Consider the following 17,291-nt stretch of genomic DNA (forward strand, 5'->3'; position numbering starts at 1 on the left):
CGCGCGCGCGCGTTACAAGTACCCTTTAAGTACACTTTGGATTTTTGAAACCCGACCTCCGGGCCCACCCACCCACTGGGGGGTGCCGTCGGATCTTTTGTCCGTGGTCGACTCTCGGCGAGAGCATCGATTGCTCTCCCAGCTGCTGTCTCCACCAGTGTCGCCGCGCTGCGACAGGACAAAAACGAGCTGCGCAGAGCATCCACCAGTGTCTCCGCACAACAAAAGCACAATGCGCATCGTGATCATCGGCGCCGGCTGGGGCGGCCAGGGCGTCTGCAAGGCCCTCGCCGCCGCGTCGCTGCCCGCGGACACGTCCATCACCTGCATCGATGGGGCCGATCACCTCTCCATCGGCGCGACCTGGCAGTTCGAGCTCGAGGGCCGCGCGGCGCCCGTGTCCCTGCCGCTCGCGGACTCCTGCGCGGCGCCCTACCTCAAGCGCGCCGCCGCGTCGACGATCGACTACGGGGCCAAGACCGTCGCGCTCGAGGGCGGCGAAGTCGTGGGCTACGACCGGCTCGTGCTCGCGTGCGGCGCCGTGAGCGACCCGAGTTCCGTGCCCGGCCTCGCGGAGCACGCGATCGACCTCTCGGCGAAGGGCTTCGCCGCGCCCATCGAGGCCTTCTTCGAAGCGCTCGGCGCCGGGAAGAAGACCGTGCACGTCGCCGTCGCCAAGGCGCCCTACAAGTGCCCCCCTCTCCCCTTCGAGGTCGCCTTCCTCGTCGACGCCATAGCGCGGCGCCGCGGCGTCCGCGACCGCGTCGACATCGTCGTGACCTACCCCGTGCCCTGGCCCTTCGGCGGGCCCAAGGCGAAGCAGGCCTTCGCGGCGGCCATGGACGAGAAGGGCATCGCGTATCGGCCGAACACGAAGCTCGTGTCCGTGGCGGCGGATGGTGCGAGGAAAACAACCACGCTCGCGTCGACGGCCGAGGGCGCCGAGGGGCAGGTCGACGACATCACTTCAGATTTGCTCCTCGCCGTCTACCCGCACCGCGCGCCGGACCTCATCGCGCCGGCGCTCCTCAACGCCAAGGGCTCCGTGCCCGTGGATTTCCGCACGAGCCGGGTCACGAAGGGCGGCGTCGCGGACGTCTTCTGTGTCGGCGACGCCTGCGCGGCCGTGCTGCCGAGCGTCGGGTCTCCGATCCCGAAGGCCGGCGAGTTCGCGTACAAGGCGGGCGTGGCCGTCGGCGAGCTCTTGGCCGCGGAGCTCGGCGGCGCCGAGGCGCCGCTCCCGACGGCGCGCAGCGCGCAGTGCGTCGCGGAGAGCGGCGACGGAGAGGGCATCGTCGTCGGGCCGAACTTCGACGCTGTCTTCCGCGACCCGGACCACGGCAAGCCCGCGTTCGTCATCGAGCCCGCGAGCGCGACGGGCAAGGTCGCGTGGATCCAGAAGTTTTTGGACACGTTCGCGCCGGGCAAGGCGCCGACCTTCGCGCCGGCGGCCTAAGAACCTTTTTTTTATGTCCCCTCGAGCGGCATCTCCAGCACGCCGAGGTCGTCGGGCGCCGCGTCCCGGCGCCGCCTCCAGGCCGGCGCCGCGGGCGCCGCGCAGCGCGCGACGGCGTCGAGGAGCGCGGGCAGGCCGACGGTTTCCCCGGACTCGGCGAAGACGCGCGCGGTCCGCAGGCCGAAGGCCGCGGCGGCGGCGGCGAGCTGCGCGTCGCGCCGCTTCGCCTCCGGGAGGAGCTCGACGACGCACGCGCCCGGCGACAGCCACGCCGCGTGGACGAGGCCCGCGCCGTGGGGCGCGACGAGGAGCGCGCCGCCCGCGTGCGCGTCGATCTGGTCCCGGAGCGGGAGGCCCGTCGGGTCCGGCACGACCTCCGTCGCGCACCGCGACGCGTTCGCGTAGGCCGCGGCGAGGTCCCCGAGCCCGGCGATGCCGAAGTCGCGGCGCCCCGGCGCGGGCGCGCGGTCCTGGAAGAGGCAGCGGCCGTCGTCGCGCGCCGCGGGGCCCCGGAGCCAGTCGCGGCCCCGGGGCCCGCGCTCGAGGAGCTCGAGGAGCGCGTGCGTCGTGCCCGGCGCCCACGCGTCCATGCGGCGGAGCACGTCGAGCGGCTTCGCCGGCGGCGGCGCGTCCGCGAGGTCCACCAGCGTAAACGCCGGCGCGCCGGGGAACGTCGCCGCCTCCGCGAGCATGCGGTGGAAGGAGCAGCGCCGCACGTAGAGCGTCGTCGCCGCGGGCGCCGCGCACGCGTCCGCGCGCCGGCCGACGGCCGCCGCCGCGGGCAGCAAGATGCCGTAGAAAAAATGATAGAAGAAGGCGTCGCTCGACGAGGCGAAGACGCCCGCGTAGAGATCCAGGGACTCGTCGCAGCGGCGTTCCTCCGCGCGCTGGCGCAGGGCCGCGCCCGCCGCGGTCTTCTCGAATACGAGCGTCGGCAACGGGAACGCCGCGGGCCCCAGGTCGCTCTCGAGCGCGAGCGACGCGGACGCGCCGGCGACGGCGTCGGGCCACTCGGCGTAGCGCGGCCAGGCGAGGAGTTTGTGCCTCTGCCGCGGCGCGATGGCCACGTCGACGCGCGGCATGTCGCTCGGCCCGTAGCACCGCGTCGAGTGGGACGAGCCGCCCGTCTCGACCCAGAGCGCGCAGAGCTCGAGCGCCGCGTCGCCGCCGGCGCGGCCCGCGACGTGCTCCGCGCCGCGGCCCTCCGGCCCGCAGTCCTCCGCGACGGCCGCGAGCCGCAGGTCGACGCCGATGCGCGCGCCGGAGGCGTCGTCCTCCTTGAGGTAAACGCCTAAAAAGTCGGCGCGCGCCTCCGTGCAGTAGGCCTCGCTGACGACCGGCGGCGGCGGCACCGGGCTGGCGAGGGTGGTCGCGCACAATGCCAGGGAAGCTCTCAGCATCGTCGTGGAGATGGGCTGCCCATTGCGCCGCGACGCGGCTTCAAGTTTGGCGCTGGCAACCATATTGCCTCAAAGATGCACTCGAGCTCTCGTATGGACGCGATGGCGGCGCGTCTGTGGCTCCTCTGCAGCAGCGTGCGAGCGTTGCGGGTGCAGCGCTACATGCATGCGCGCGGCCTGCAGCGCTACGGCACGGCGCATGCATCGCGCGGCATCCGCTACGGCGCGGCGCACGCATCGCGCGGCCTGCAGCGCTACGGCGCGACGCGCGGCCTGGCAGCGGCGCCGATGGACCTCCTGCCGCCGGCGCCGCGCGTCGCACTCAAGGAGGTGTCGTCGACGGACATGGGCTACCTGCGCTTCGCCTTCGACCAATGGGACGCGGTAATAATCGCGATGGACCCGGCCGCGCCGCGCTGGGACGCCGTGCCCTACGGCGACGTCGTCGCGACGCGGCTCGAGCGCCGCGAGGCCGCGGCGAAGTCGAAACAGTGCGGCGCGTCGCCCGCGACGGAGCTGCCCAACGACCTCGGCACGCGCGTCGTCGCGCTGCGCGTCGACGCGGCGCGGCCCCACTTCGACGTGCTCCGCGACGCAGGCGCGGCGCTCGAGGCCGCGTGCGCGGGCCTCGGCGCCGCGCGCCGCGTGGCGCTCGTCGCGCCGCGCCTCGACGAGGCGCTGCGGCCGCGGGTCCGCGACGCGATCCTCGCGGCGGCGACGGCCGCCTACGAGCCGCGGCCCAAGCCCGAGGAGGAGACGCTCGAGCTCACGCTCGTCGGCGTCGGCGAGCGGACGGCGCGCGAGGCCGCGGCGGACGAGGCCGCAGCCCTGGCGCGCTACCTCGCGGCGCTGCCGCCGAACGTCCTGACGCCGGGCGCGTTCCGGGAGGCGCTCCGGCGCGTCGCCGAGGCCGAGGGCTTCGCCTACGACGAGCTCGACGTCGACGGCCTCGAGGCCGCGGGCTGCGGCGCGTTCCTGTCCGTCGTCCGGGGCAGCCCGCGGCGCGACGCGGCGCTCGTGCGCCTGTCCAAAGGACCGGCGTCGGCGAGGCCCCTGGTCCTCGTGGGCAAGGGCGTGACCTTCGACACGGGCGGCTACAACGTGAAAGGCGCGTCGGGCATGAAGGGCATGAAGGGCGACATGGCCGGCGCCGCCGCGGCCGTCGGCGCGGCCGTCGCGCTGTCGCGCCTCGGGGTGGGGGGCGAGGCGTCGCCCCTGCCGCTCGAGGTCTGGCTCTGCGTCGCGGACAACCTCATCTCGCCGGACGCGTTCTACCCCGACGAGGTCGTCACGGCCTGCGACGGCACGACGGTCGAAATCGTCCACACGGACGCCGAGGGACGCATGGTCCTCGCCGACGCGCTCGCGCTCGCGTCGCGCAAGGTCGAGGGAGAGTTCGCCGGCGCGACGAAGCCCGCGCTCCTCGTCGACCTGGCCACGCTCACGGGCTCTGCCATCGGCGCGGTGTCCAAAAACTACGGCGCCGCGTTCACGAACGACGCGACGCCGGCGACGAACGCGGCCTTGGTCGCCGCGGGCGCGGCCTCGGGCGAGCGGCTCTGGCCCATGCCGCCGCTCGACGCGCACTTCCGCCGCGAGCTCGAGTCCGACGTCGCGGACACGCTCCAGTGCCTCGAGAGCGGCCAGGCGGACCACATCTACGCCGCGTCGTTCCTCGAGCGCTTCGTCGCGGACGACGTGCCCTGGATCCACCTCGACCTCGCCGCGGCGTCGACGTCCAAGGGCCTCGCGCACGTGCGCACGGGGCCCGCGACGGGCTTCGGCGTGCGCGCCGTCGTGGGGTTGGTGCTGGATCACTGGGACGAGATCGCGCGGAGTTAACTAGGCGTGGGGCGGCATTTCGTACGCTGTGGATTTGGCGATTGTTCGAACCCCGGCGTCGTCGCGCCGGAGGGGTCGAGGGAGGTCTACGAGGCGTCCGGATGACCTCGGTCAGGTACTGCCACATGACCTTATTAGTGTTGGTGCTAGCGCGCGCACGTCTTCTCGTGGTCCTCGAGGCGCGCGAGGCGCGCCTTGCCCTTGGCCTTGGGCCGAAACAGCTGCCCGCACTTGCAGCACTTGAGCTGGGGGCTCAGCATCGCCTTCTGCTCCTCCGCGGACGCCGCGCGGAACCGCGCCATGGCCGCGGCGGCCGCCTCGGCGGTCTCGAAGTAGATGATGCGGCCGCAGGCGCGCAGGGCGACCGAGCCGGACGCGTAATGGAAGTTCGTGCAGAACTTGCCGTTCTCGCACTTGGCGACGCCCGCGGGCAGCGTCCGCGGCGCGCGCTCCTTCACGCCGGCGAGCGCGCGCGCCTGCTCCAGGCGCGCGACGACGGCGGCGAGGTCGGTCGAGGGCGTGTTGTCGACGCCGGCCCTGGAAGCGATGTCGCAGGCGATGGCGTAGCGGCCGCCCGTTCGGCGGTCGACGCCCGCCGGCAGCTCGGTGGCCGTGTCGTGGCTCTCCTCGATGCGCGCCGCGTTGAGGCCGCGCTTCGAGTCGGCGTAGCCTCGGTTCCGCTCCAGCTTCTCGATCAGCGACTCGGCGTGCTCCTCCTCGTCGTACTTGGGCTTGACGCGCTCGCCGGACGCGACGTCGGCGAGGTACTTCTTCTGGCGCTCGCGCCGCGCGACGACATCGTCGCCGGAGACGTGCTTGCGCTTGCCCCAGGGATCCGTGCACATGTAGCCCTCGTCGCGGATCTTCTGGTCGTAGGCCGCGCGCGCGCGGTGGTCCTCGACGACCACGGCGACGTGGCGCTCGAACTCCTTCACCAACTCGGGCAGCGACGCGCCGCGGCTCGACGCCAGCGACGCCAGCGCCGTCGTCTGCGCGGCCTCCGCGAAGGACACCTCGCCGCGGAGGACCTTGACGCTCTCTTCCTGGACCTCGAGCACGGCCAGCTCGATCGCGTCCATGTTGTTGAACTCCTTGAAGAGGTCGTCGTCGGACTTGAACAGGTCCGCCGCGAGGAGGTCGATGAGGCGGCCCGCCTTCGCGTAGAGCGACTGCATCAACGCGTCCAGCTGCGCGGCCGGCGTGCCGTTCGCCGGCTGCTTGCGCTGGCGCAGGGTGCGGATCTCGACCGCGACGCGGTGGAGCGCGTCCTTGCTCTTCGCGAGCTCCCTCCCGCCTTTCACGGGGTTCGTGACGAGGCGCCGCGGCGTCGCGCGCTGGCGCTGCGGCACGAGCGGCTGCTTGAGCACCGACATGATGGGACGACCCGACGATGGAAGAGGCTGCGCGCGCTGAGAGCCGGACGATGACCCCGGCGCTATATGCAACGAAAACTTCATCATTGTGATTACCTGCGATATGGGCTGCCAATCGGGAGAGCAGGTGCCGCCCAACCGAAGTGGACAAATCCTGGGGCAGCGTGCGTGCCCTTCGCGATGTCGCTGCGCGATTCCCTGGCGCGTCCAAGCGCGAGGCGCCGGCCGGACGGCGCGTAGCGGGTATCGCAGGCGAGGCGTGGAGGTCGCAACCCAGCGGCGACCACGCACTCGCGGGCGCGCCCATCGTGGCGCCGCTCGCAGAAGATCCCGGACGGCGGCTGCGATCGCTACATCTTCGAGGCGAGGGCGCTCGCGCTGTCGTGCTGTGCATCGTGACGGCCTCCGCCGAGCGTCGCGTCGCCGCCGCGGACGCGCCGCGCGGACGTCGCCGCCGCTCCGCGATCGACCCTGGCGGCTCACGCGTGCGCTCGAATGCCTCGCGAACGTGCTCGCGGAGGAGCGCCTGCGCTGCGCAGGCGAATTCGCCGGCTTCGGGATCGCGCAGATGATCATCGCGTCCGCGATCGCGACGTCGAGCCCCAAGGGCGCGCGTCCTTCGGTCCACGGTCGATCTGCACTGCGTTTGCGTCGATTCACGCGGATCATCGTCCCCGAGTCGAGCACGTCGCTCTTCGAGCGGCTGCTCCGTCTTTGCGTCCTGCTCCGACGTCGACGACGCGCTGGGCCTCCTGGCCGGCGGCGAGCTCTGGACGCGCCGGCCTCCGACGCTTTCGAGGCTCGACCGCGCGCTTCGGCGTCGGCGTCGTCCGCGAGACGGACGCCGTCCGGCGGCCGCGGCTAGAGGCCGCGGCCGCGGAGCTCACGAGCTCGTCCGTCGCGGCCCGCGCGCTCTGGCCGTCGACGCGCCTGGGAGTACGTCTTTGCCCGTGCTGTCCGGCCGCGGCGAAAGACCCGGGAATGGACAGATCGCGTCTCGGAGACGGAATCACCAAACCGCGCTTCTTCCGGCGCCAGAGCAACATGGCGCGCCGCTCCCCGCATGCCCTGATCCGCGCCCTCGTCACCGCGGACCGCGCCATCGTGCCCCAAGCGACTGGAGAATTCGCCGACGCGCGCCTCTACGCATTCCTCTATGATGCCATCCCCGCACCCGTCTTCCGCGAGGTCGCCATGTTCCTCTAAGAACTTTAGTCGCGCGGCGCGGTGAGCACGCGGCGGAGGCGCTCGAGCTTCTCCGGCGGGTGGTGCATGCGGAAGGTCGCGAGGTACTTCTCGATCGCGCGGCGGTGGACCCAGTACTCCTGGCCGTAGTCGATGAGCAGCTCCGCGCCCTTGGCGATGTCGGTGGACGCGACGACGAAGAGGTAGGGGAAGCCGCGGATCTCGACCTCGCAGAACTCGCAGTTGTAGCGGCTCTGGCCCGCGTTGCTCGCGAGCGGGTCGGCGCGGCAGTCGTTGATGGCCATGAGCGGGCCGCCGGCGGTGTCCTCGTCGCGGCCGGGCCAGGGGTCGATGACGAGGTGCGTCGCGTGCGTCGCGTCGTCGCCGTCCTTGAGGAAGAGGTCGTAGGAGTAGCGCTCGTGCTCGATGAATCCCGGCAGGCTGCCCCCGCGCTTCTGGCGGAACGCGTCGTTCGTGAAGAGGCGGCCGGAGTAGGCGCCGACGACGTCGAACTCCGCGAGCTCGCGCTTCGCGACGGCCTTCGACTGGCCCCGGAGGCCCACGCGCGGGTCGGACGCCCCGACGGCTTTCACGTCGATGCAGTCGGAGGCCGACCGCTTCAGCGTGACGGCGTCGTCGCCGCCGGCGCTCGCGTCGACGTGCACGCATTGCTTGACGCCCTCGACGACGCGGCGCCGCTTCTCCGGCGGCCCGCGCTTCAGGACGACGTCGTCGCCGGACGCCGCGGGAGCGCGCGACGCGAAGGCGAAGGCCCGGAGCCGGTCCGAGGCCGCGTCGGCGACGAAGAGCGGCGACCGGAGCCCCGGGAACCGCGCGGCGTGGAGCGCGTCGCCGAGCCGCCGCGCGGGCAGGAGCGCGGCGAGCGCCTCGGCGTCGCCCGGCGCGAGGCCGTCGACGGACGCGCCCGTCGCCGGCGGCGGCGGCGCGGCCGTCCGCGCGACGGCGCCGTCGGAGAAGTAGAAGTCGAGCTCGCGGAGCGACTCCTCCGCGGCCGCGGCCGCGACGCACCCCGGCGCGTCGAAGAGCCTCTGGACTTTGGCGAGCCATTCCGCGCGCGACATGCCCGGGCAGTCGCCCGCGGCCTTGCGCTGGAGCGCGGCCGCGTCGCCGAGCCACGTCGCGAACTTGGCCTCGTCGGCCCAGCCGTCGCGCTCGAAGACTTTCGCGAGCTCGAGGATGGACCGCGGCGACCGCGCGTCGCGGACGTCGAGGACCCACTCGTCGCGCGACGCGCGCCAGGCGGGCTTGACGATGGCCGCGACGCCGTTGGCCTCGATGTCCAAAAGCTCGCGCTTGAGCGCGTCGAGGTCGTCGTCGTCGCCGGCGCTGGGCTTCGGCGCGGCCTTTCTCGGCGCGGGCGCCTTCTTCTTCGCCTTTTTCTGCGGCGGCCCCTTCGAGCCCCAGCTCGGCGGCGTCCAGGCCGCCTCGTCTTCCGCGACGAGGCGCCGCGGCTCGACACGCGCCCGCTTGCCTTGCGCGTTCGGCAGGCGCAGCGACTCCTCGAAGAGGCAGCTGTCGGAGCCCGAGCCGTCGAGGTAGCGGACGGCGTAGACGGCTTTGGCGCCGGCGTAGGGCCCGCCCGCGGGGATCTGGCGCTCGAGCGCCTCCTTGCCCAGCCACTCGTAGGACGTGACGATCGCCGCGTACCAGTCGCAGCCCCGAAAGAGCGCGTCGACGACCGTGCCGACGCCGAAGCGCGCCGCGGCGGCGACGCTCTCGGGCGCCACGATCGGCGCCGCGGCCGCGACGGCGGCGGCGCGCGGCGGCGGCCGCGCCTTTTGGGGCTGCTCGGGCGCGCCGCCGCGGCGGGGGCGGCGGGCCCCGTCGCGGTCCGCGTGGAAGAGCGCCTCGAGGCGCATGGCGTCGCAGGGCCGGCTCGGGTCCTCGGCGACGAGCTTCGCCGCGCCTCGATCGAGCGCGACGAGGTTCGCGTCGCGCAGGCGCGGCGGGTCCAACGGCTCGCGCTCCGCGGCGCGGTCCGCGCACTCGTCAAGGTAGTGCACGAGGCTCGTGGCGATGTCGAGGCGCCAGGGCCCCCCGCCCCATGTCGCTTTGTGGACCGCGACGTAGTAGTCCGTGGCGAAGCGCGCCGCCGCTTCTTTCGCCGCGCGGAACGCCTCGTTGTCGACGATCTGCTGCTTCGTGTGGGTCTTCTTCAGGACCTTAGTGCTGTCGATGATGACGACCGTTAGGCCATACGAGTACTCCTTGCGAATCGCGCGCATGCGTAGTAGTCCCTCGAGGTCGAGCGCGAGGCGCCAGTCGTCGTGGCGCTCCACGAGGCGGCCGCAAGTGTAGACGAGGAGCGGGCTCGGCCGCGTGGCCGCCGCGACGTCCGCCGGCGAAATGGAAAAGCCGGCGAGCACCGTCACGACGTCGTCGTCCGTCGGGCCGACTTTGACCTCCGCGCGCGCGGGCTCGAGTAGAGTGCGGAGCAAGCTGTGCGGCGCCACCGTCTCCGACCCGCTCGGGTCGACGGCGACGGCCGCGTAGCCGCGCTCGAGGTACGTCGGCCCGCGGAGCAAGCCCTTGAGGCGGCCCGCGAGGTCGTGGGCCGGCAGGGCCGTCTCCGCGAGAATCACTTCGAAGGCCGACGGCCGCGACGCGTCGCGCGGCGCGCCGGCGTCGTCGAGGCAGAACGCGGCGAGGTCGCAGCACGCCTCCGCGACCGCCAGGCCCTGCGCCTTGGCCACCTTCTCGACGAGCTTCCCCGCCGGTCGGCTTTTGGCGCCCCGCCACGCCGCGGCGACGGCCTTGGCGCGCGATCCCTTCTTCGCGTCGCACGCGCCGGGCGCGTGAAACGAGCACAGCGGCAGGCTCGGCGCGTGGCCGCGTTTCTGGAGCTGCTCCGCGAGGACGCCGACGGTGAAGACGACGCTCCCCAGGGGCACGCGCTCCGTCGCGCCGTCCTCGCGGCGGATCCGCGAGTCGGACTGCGCCGGGTGGACGGATAGCACGACCGCGCTGTTCCCCAGCTTCGCCGCGGCCGCCTTGAGGCCGACGCCGTTCTCGCCGATGAGCCGTCCGTGTTCGCGCGCGCGCTTGAGCGACTGCGCGAGCGTGAGCGCCTGGTCGACGCGCGCGACCTCGGGCCCGCGGACGTCGTTGCGGAGGCCGACGGCGAGGCTCCGGCCGCCGTCGACCGCGCGCACGGAGATCTCGCAGCGCGTCGCCTGCTCGTCCGCGACGTTATCGAGCAACTCGAGGAGCGCCGCGTCGACGGACGAGTGCTGGTTCCGGCAGTCGTGCCAGAATCCGACGGCGTCCATGACCGCGCACGTGCGGTCCGCGATGACCGCCGCGTCGTCGTCGGTTTCGTCGGGCGCGGCCGCGTCGGCCGCCGGCTCGGCCGCGTCGGGCGCCGGCTCGTCCGCGAGGTCCCAGGGCGCGACGACGTCCGTCCAGCGGACCGCCTCGAAGTAGCCGCCGCGGCCCCGCTTGTAGCCGAGGGAGCACTCGCCGTTCGGGTAGACGGCGTGGATGTACATGCCCTGCTTGTACTCGTCGCCGTCGTCTTCCTTTTTGCATCGCAACTTCGTCTTCTTCGAGCACAATTCCGAGAGCTGGGCCTCGGTGTACGGCATGGCGACTCGCTCGGCCCCGGAGAGCTCTTCCACAACGCTTCGACTCGCTCAGTGTCTCGCGCGGAGAGCGAATCCACAGCTTCTCACTCGGCTCGGAGCCCGCACGAGCCGATCGGCGAGCGGACGCGACAGCCTGAGGTTTCCCCGGGACGCCTCCCGGCCCCCCTACGTTTAGAAGGCGTTTTAGAGACGCATCCAGGCGAGCGGAGCCACAGTGCACACTGGTGAGTCCTTACTCGGCGCGCGGAGCGGTGAGCGCGCGGCGGAGGCGCTCGAGCTTCTCGGGCGGGTGGCACTCGCGGAAGGTGACGAGGTACTTCTCGAGCGCGCGGCGGCCGTTCCAGTACGCCGGGCCGTAGTCGATCAAGAGCTCCTCGCCTTTTGCGATGGTCGCGGTCGCGACGACGAAGAGGTGGGGGAAGCCGCGGATGTGCACCTCGGCGAACTCGCAGTTGTAGCGGTTCTGGCCCGCGTTGCCCTCGAGCGGATCGACGCGGCAGTCGTTGATGGCCATGAGCTCGCCGCCGACGATGGGCTCGTTGAGGCCGGGCCAGGGGTCGACGATCATGGCGTCGTCGCCGTCGAAGAGGTCGTAGGAGTAGCGTTCGTGCTCGATCATTCCGGGAATCGAGTGGCCGCGCGCCTGCCGGAACGTGTCGTCCGTCCACAGGCGGCCCGCGTAGGCGCCGATGACCTCGTGCTTCGCGACGTCGATCTTCGCGATGGCCTTGGACTGCCCGACGAGGCCGCCGCGCGGGTCCGCAGCGTCGACGGCGACGACGTGGATCAGGTCGCTCGCGAGGCGCTTGAGCGTGACGGCGTCGTCGCCGTCCGACGCGGAGACGTGCACCACTTTCTTCACGCCCTCGGCGACGCGGAGCCGCTTCTCCGGCGGGCCGCGCCGCGCGACGACGGCTTCGCCGGAGGCCGCCGCGAAGGCCGCCGCGCGGAGCTGCCACGTCGACACGTCGGCGACGAGCACCGGCGCGCCGAGGCCCGGGAAGCGCATGGCGTGGAGCGGGTCGAGGGCCTGCTGCCGCGTCGGCAGGAGCGCGCAGAGCGCGCGGACGTCGTCGGCGGCCACGCCGTCGACGGACGCGTCGGGGAGAGCGGGCGGCGCGCGCGCGGTTCCGTCGCCGGAGAAGTCCTCGAGCTCCCGGAGCCGCGCGGCGGCGTCGGCCGCGTCCGGGTCGTCGCCGAGGTCGCGGATCGAAGCGAGCCACTCGGCGCGCGACACGCCCGCGCAGACGCCAGCGCGGCGGCTCTCGGCGCCGCGCTCCGTGCCGCGCCAGGTCTCGAACTTGGCCGCGTCGATCCAGGCGTCGCGCTCGAAGGTCACCGCGAGGTCGAGGACGGCGCGGGGGGACTTCGCGGTGCGCACGGCGCGGACCCAAGCCTCGCGCGCGCCGCGCCACGCGGCCGTGACGATCGGCGCGGGCGACGCCGACTCGAGGCGCAGGAGCTCGCGCCTCAGGTCCGCGAGGCCGTCGTCGGCGGGCGGCGGCGCGGCCCTGGGCGCGGCCTTGGGCGCGGCCTTCTTCGGCGGCTGCTTGGCCTTGGGCGCGGCCTTGGCCTTCGGCGCGGCGGGCTTGGCGCGCTTCGCCGGCCGCGGCGGCTCCGCGGGCGCGGGCGCCGCGACGAGGCGGTCCGTCGCCCTGCGCTGGCGCTTCGCCGACGGCTGCCGCAGGTCCTCCTCGAAGAGGCCGGGCTCCGTGGTGCCCGACTCCGCGAAGCGCACGGCGAAGACGGCACGGGCGGAAGTGTAGGGACCGCGATTCGGCATGTGGGCCCGCAGGTCGTCGACGCTCATCCAGCGGCAGTCGACGACGCGCGCGGCGTAGTAGTCCTGGCCGCGGAACTTCGCCTCGCACTCCGTGCCGACGCCGAAGCACGCCGCCGTGGCGACGGCCTGCGGCGCCGCGGTGATGAGCCGAGGCCGCGCCGCGGCGCGAGGCGGCGGCCGCGCCTCGATCGCGAGCGCCGTCGGCCGCGGCGGGAACGCCGGCTCCGCCGCGTGCTCGTCGCCCGACGCGGCGGGACGAAGCAGCGCGGCGACGCGCAGGACGTCGCCGGGCCGGCTCGCGTCCTCGAGACCAAAAGAGGTGCCGTCGAAGGAGACGAGGTTCGCGTCGCGCAGCCGCGGCGGGTCCAGCGGCTCGCGCTCCGCGGCGCGGTCCGCGCAGGTGTCGAGCGTGTAGGCCAGGTGCGTCGCGATATCGAGTCGCATCCCCGTTCCGCCCCCGCCGACCCACGTCCGCTTGTGGAACGCGACGTAGTAGCTCGCGGCGAAGCGCGCCGCGGCGTTCTTGGCCGCGCGGTACGCCTCGTCGTCGACGATCTGCTGCTTCGTGTGCGTCTTCTCCAGGACCTTCTTCTCGTCAATGATGACGACGGTGAGGCCGAAGGCGTACTCCTTGCGATACGCGCGCTGCGTCAGTTCCTGGAGATCGAGCGCCAGGCGCCAGTCGTCGTGGCGCTCCACGAGCCGGCCGCATGTGTAGACGAGGAGCGGGCTCGGCCGCGCGGCCGCCGCGACGTCCGCCGGCGCCAAACAAAAGCCGACGAGCACGGTCACGACGTCGTCGTCCGCCGGGCCGACTTTGATCTCGCGGCGCGCGGGCTCGAGCAGGGTCGCGAGCAGGCTGTGGGGCGCCACCGTCTCCGAGCCGCTCGGGTCGACGGCGACAGCCTCGTAGCCGCGCTCAAAGTACGTCGGCCCGCGGAGCAGCTCCTTGAGGCGGCCCGCGAGGTCGTGCGCCGGCAGGGCCGTCTCCGCGAGCACGACCTCAAAGGCCGACGGCCGCGACGCGTCGCGCGGCGCGCCGGCGTCGTCGAGGCAGAAGGCGCCGAGCTCGCGACAGGCCTCCGCGACCGAAAAGCCCTGCTCCTCGGCGACCTTCTCGACGAGCTTGCCCGCGGGCCGGCCCTTGGCGCTCCGCCACGCCGCGGCGATGTCACCCGCCGCGAGGGCGGAGAAGAAGCTGCACACGGGCAGACACGGCGCCTGGCCGTGCTCCTGCAGGGACCGGGCGAGCACGCCGACGGTGAACACCGCGCTGCCGAGCGGCGCGGCCTCCGCGACGCCGTCCTCCCGCCGGATCTGCTCGCCGATCTGCGCCGGATGGACGCTGAGCGCGAAGGCGCAGGCGCCCAACTTCGCCGCCGCGGCCTTGAGGCCGACGCCGTTCTCGCCGATGAGCTGCGAGTGGTCGCGGCCGCGCTTCAGCGAACGCGCGAGCGTCACCGCCTGGTCGACGCGCGCGACCTCCGGGCCGCGCACGTCGTTGCGCAGGCCGAGGCCCAGGCGATCCGCCCCGAGCCGGCGGACGGCGGCCTCGAAGCGCGTGGGCGCCTCGTCGTCGACGTTGTCGAGCAGCTCCAGCAGCGCCGCGTCCGTCGACGAGTGCTGGTTCTGGCAATCGGCCCACCAGCCGCAGGCGTCCATGACCGCGCACGTCCGGTCCGCGATGACCGGGGCCGCGTCGTCGGGCGCGTCCGGCTCGGGCGCGGCCGCGGCCGCCGCGGCCGCCGGCTCCGCGTCGTACGGCGCGAGGACGTCGGAGAAGAGCGCGGGGTCGTAGTAGCCGCCCTTGCCTCGTTTAAAGCCCAACGACACCTCGCCGTTCGGGAAGACGCCGTGGATGTACATCGGCTTCGCGTACTCCGGGCCGCCGTCGTAAGCCTTGCATCTCATTTTTGTTTTTTTGACGCAGAAGTCGCTCAGCTCCGCGGCGGTGTACGACGCCATGGCGCAGCTTTTTTTTGGCGCTGGCGCCGATGCGCTATGTTCAGACGACGCGCTGGCAGGCGGGACGGCTGCGACTATCGACGTGGCCGGCGCGCGGGCGTGCGCTTCGGGCAGGCGCGTAAGAGACCCACACCTCGATCGAGTATTTCGAGGGTTCAAAATGCCTCGGCAACTCTTTTTATTGAAGTTCTGGCGCGCTGGGCATCTTCCTGATGGGCGGTCGTCTCCCGCGCATTTGAGACGCCCTGGAGCCTTCCGACCTCCCGCGCCTTCATCTTTACGTTTAGAGTCGCATTAAGAAAGATGGGCTGGAGAGCTACAGCTCTATACGATTGCGCGCCCGATGCCGACGACGAGCTTGGATTCAAGGCTGGTGATTGCATTCTCGTCACGGACGACAGCGACCCTAGTTGGTTCCGAGGCGAGTGCGGCGGCGCGGAAGGCGTCTTTCCAAGCAACTACATCATCAAGGCAGAGGAGCCCGCAGCACCGCCGCTGTCCGCGAGCAACCCTGGCGCACCGCCGCTGCCCGCGCGGCCGGCGAGCGTACCCGCCGTACCGCCGCTGCCATCGCGGCCGGCGAGCGTACCCGCCGTACCGCCGCTACCATCGCGGCCGGCGAGCGCGCCCGCCCCGCCGCCGCTGCCGTCGCGGCCGGCGAGCGCGCCGCGGCTGCGAGACGGGCCGACGAGCGCGCTGGTTCCGGCGACCAGCGAGATGGAGCTCGTCGGCATCTCCGACCGCGACGGCCCGTGCCGGATCGCGACGAACGCGGCGATCAAGCGCGACCGGCGCCACCACTACGACCGCTACTCGAAGCGCAAGGCGTGGGCGCGGTGGCGCCGGAGGAACTGGTGCTTCATGCTCCTCGTCGCGGTCGCGCTCGTCGGCGCGGCGCTCTCGATCGCGCTGCTCTTCGAGCCCTGCGACACGGAGACGAAGCATTCGACGACGACGTCGACGCGCTACGAGTACGCGCCCGTGCGCCACACGGTCATGATCGACAACTCGGGCTCCATCGACTGGTACGACAACCTGTGGGGCGACGAGCTCGCGGCCGCGGGCACGCTCGTCGACGCGCTCGCGCGGAACCTGAGCCGCTACGAGGTCGGCGCGGGGCAGTGGGCGACGTACTACGCGCACACCGTGGATTCGTCGTCGGACGCGGCCGCCGTCGCCGCGGCCGTCGAGGCCCTCGAGTACGCGACGGACCTCGGCGGCGGCACCTACTACTCCATGGCCCTCTTAGTGTGCCACGACGCGGTCTTCAACGCGACGCGCAACGCGTCCGGCGTCTTCGAGCTCTGCACGATCCTGTCGGACGGCGTCTTCTCCGACGCCTACGACTACGAGCCGCTCCACGGGCGGCCGCGCGAGTACTGCGGCGAGCGGGGCCTCGGCAACTGCACGGCCGCCGCCATCGCGGGGGACCTCAAGGCGCGGGGGCTCCGCATCCAGAACATCCTCGTCGCGGAGGACACGGACGGCGCGTTCGTCGACGAGCTCTACGCGCTGAGCTCCTGCTACGCCGAGGACGCGGCGTGCCCCTACGCGGTCGTCGAGGACTCCTTCGAGGCGCTCCGGGCGTCGGCGAGCTCCCTCATGGCCTCGCTGCGGGGCGAGATCGACCTCGTCTCCGTGTCGTCGACGTCCGAGACGTCCGAGGACGTCTGCGCGGGCTCGGGCATCTCGTTCCTGAACCTGTTCCTCGTGCTGCCCCTCCTGCTCTACCTCTTCTGGAAGCCGTGCTGCGAGGTCTGCTGCGCGCCGCCGCCGCGCGCGTCGAGGCCGCCGCCGGCCGCGCCGCCGCCGCCGCCGCCGCTCGCGGCGGCGATCGAGGACCCGCCGCGCGCGCCGCCGCCGCTGCCGCCGCGGAAGAAGACGTGGACGCGGAAGAAGACGTGGACGCTTGCTCCGGCGACCTACATCTTCGCGGGTTCCGTCGTCGAGGTCGAGGACTCGATCGTCTGGCGGAACCCGTTCCAGAAGCTCTATTCCGGCAACGACTGGCAGGAACGCGTCGCGGCCGCGATCCTCGGCCCCCTCCCCGACGACGCGAGCGACGACGCGGAGACCATGCTACGATGATAACCACAGCTAAAGCTTCGCGCACGCAATAACTGTCCGACTCGTTTTACACGGGGAGGAGGGCTATGGAGAGCAGTGAGGTGCGGAAAAATATGTCATATTGGGCGGAGGTGCGGGGACTGGGTCAGGGAGGCCTTTGCCGCGCCTCCGACGCGCGCCCCCTCGCGCAAAACCAGTGTGCAGCGACAGCGTCGAAGTTAACGTTCAACGTGAATCGGTTTAACAATATCAAATCAATGAAGCCTCTTGAACCCTGCGATGCTTTTGCATCGGGCAGCATGCATGCGCGCATTCCTCGCGGTTGCCACGACCATCGTCGTCGGCGGCGGCGAAGACGCCGCGGCGACCGTCGCCGACGGCGGCGCCTGCGGCAACGGCCGCGTCATCCCCGACGACCGGGAACTCGAGCTCTTCCATACGGTGACGGACCACGGCGCCTGGCGCGGCGCGACCTTCGAGTCGACGGACGAGGTGCTGCGTTTCCGCGGCGAGGTCGTCATGGCCGCCGACGAGACGGTCTACGTGGAGGCGCTCGCGCGCGTCGCGAGCCGGCCGCGCGCGCGCGTGCTCGAGGTCGGCTTCGGCATGGGCATC

At 72.4% G+C, this 17,291-nt stretch overlaps 5 protein-coding genes across 5 annotated transcripts; 4 read left to right on the top strand and 1 right to left on the bottom strand.

The window, feature by feature from the left end:
• Nucleotides 1-232: 232 nt before the first annotated feature.
• On the top strand, nucleotides 233-1,456 carry AURANDRAFT_64856 (hypothetical protein; the record flags this gene model as incomplete). Its single annotated transcript, XM_009039603.1, has 1 exon — nucleotides 233-1,456. One exon carries the CDS (start codon nucleotides 233-235, stop codon nucleotides 1,454-1,456), a length of 1,224 nt encoding a protein of 407 aa, XP_009037851.1.
• A 2,228-nt stretch (nucleotides 1,457-3,684) lies between these two features.
• Nucleotides 3,685-4,644, top strand: AURANDRAFT_11187 (hypothetical protein; the record flags this gene model as incomplete). Its single annotated transcript, XM_009039604.1, has 1 exon — nucleotides 3,685-4,644. A coding segment is annotated over one exon (960 nt), but the record flags the coding sequence as incomplete, so codon positions are not given.
• A 200-nt stretch (nucleotides 4,645-4,844) lies between these two features.
• On the bottom strand, nucleotides 4,845-14,609 carry AURANDRAFT_64857 (hypothetical protein; the record flags this gene model as incomplete). The annotated part of the gene is made up of 3 exons (XM_009039844.1): nucleotides 4,845-6,167; nucleotides 7,484-10,795; nucleotides 11,172-14,609. 3 exons carry the CDS (start codon nucleotides 14,607-14,609, stop codon nucleotides 4,845-4,847), a joined length of 8,073 nt encoding a protein of 2,690 aa, XP_009038092.1.
• A 303-nt stretch (nucleotides 14,610-14,912) lies between these two features.
• Nucleotides 14,913-15,074, top strand: AURANDRAFT_27666 (hypothetical protein; the record flags this gene model as incomplete). Its single annotated transcript, XM_009039605.1, has 1 exon — nucleotides 14,913-15,074. A coding segment is annotated over one exon (162 nt), but the record flags the coding sequence as incomplete, so codon positions are not given.
• Nucleotides 15,075-15,326: 252 nt separating this feature from the next.
• Nucleotides 15,327-16,697, top strand: AURANDRAFT_64858 (expressed protein; the record flags this gene model as incomplete). The annotated part of the gene is made up of 1 exon (XM_009039606.1): nucleotides 15,327-16,697. One exon carries the CDS (start codon nucleotides 15,327-15,329, stop codon nucleotides 16,695-16,697), a length of 1,371 nt encoding a protein of 456 aa, XP_009037854.1.
• Nucleotides 16,698-17,291: the final 594 nt, after the last annotated feature.

Source organism: Aureococcus anophagefferens (assembly GCF_000186865.1).
Source record: "Aureococcus anophagefferens unplaced genomic scaffold AURANscaffold_12, whole genome shotgun sequence".
Classification (NCBI taxonomy): domain Eukaryota; class Pelagophyceae; order Pelagomonadales; family Pelagomonadaceae; genus Aureococcus; species Aureococcus anophagefferens.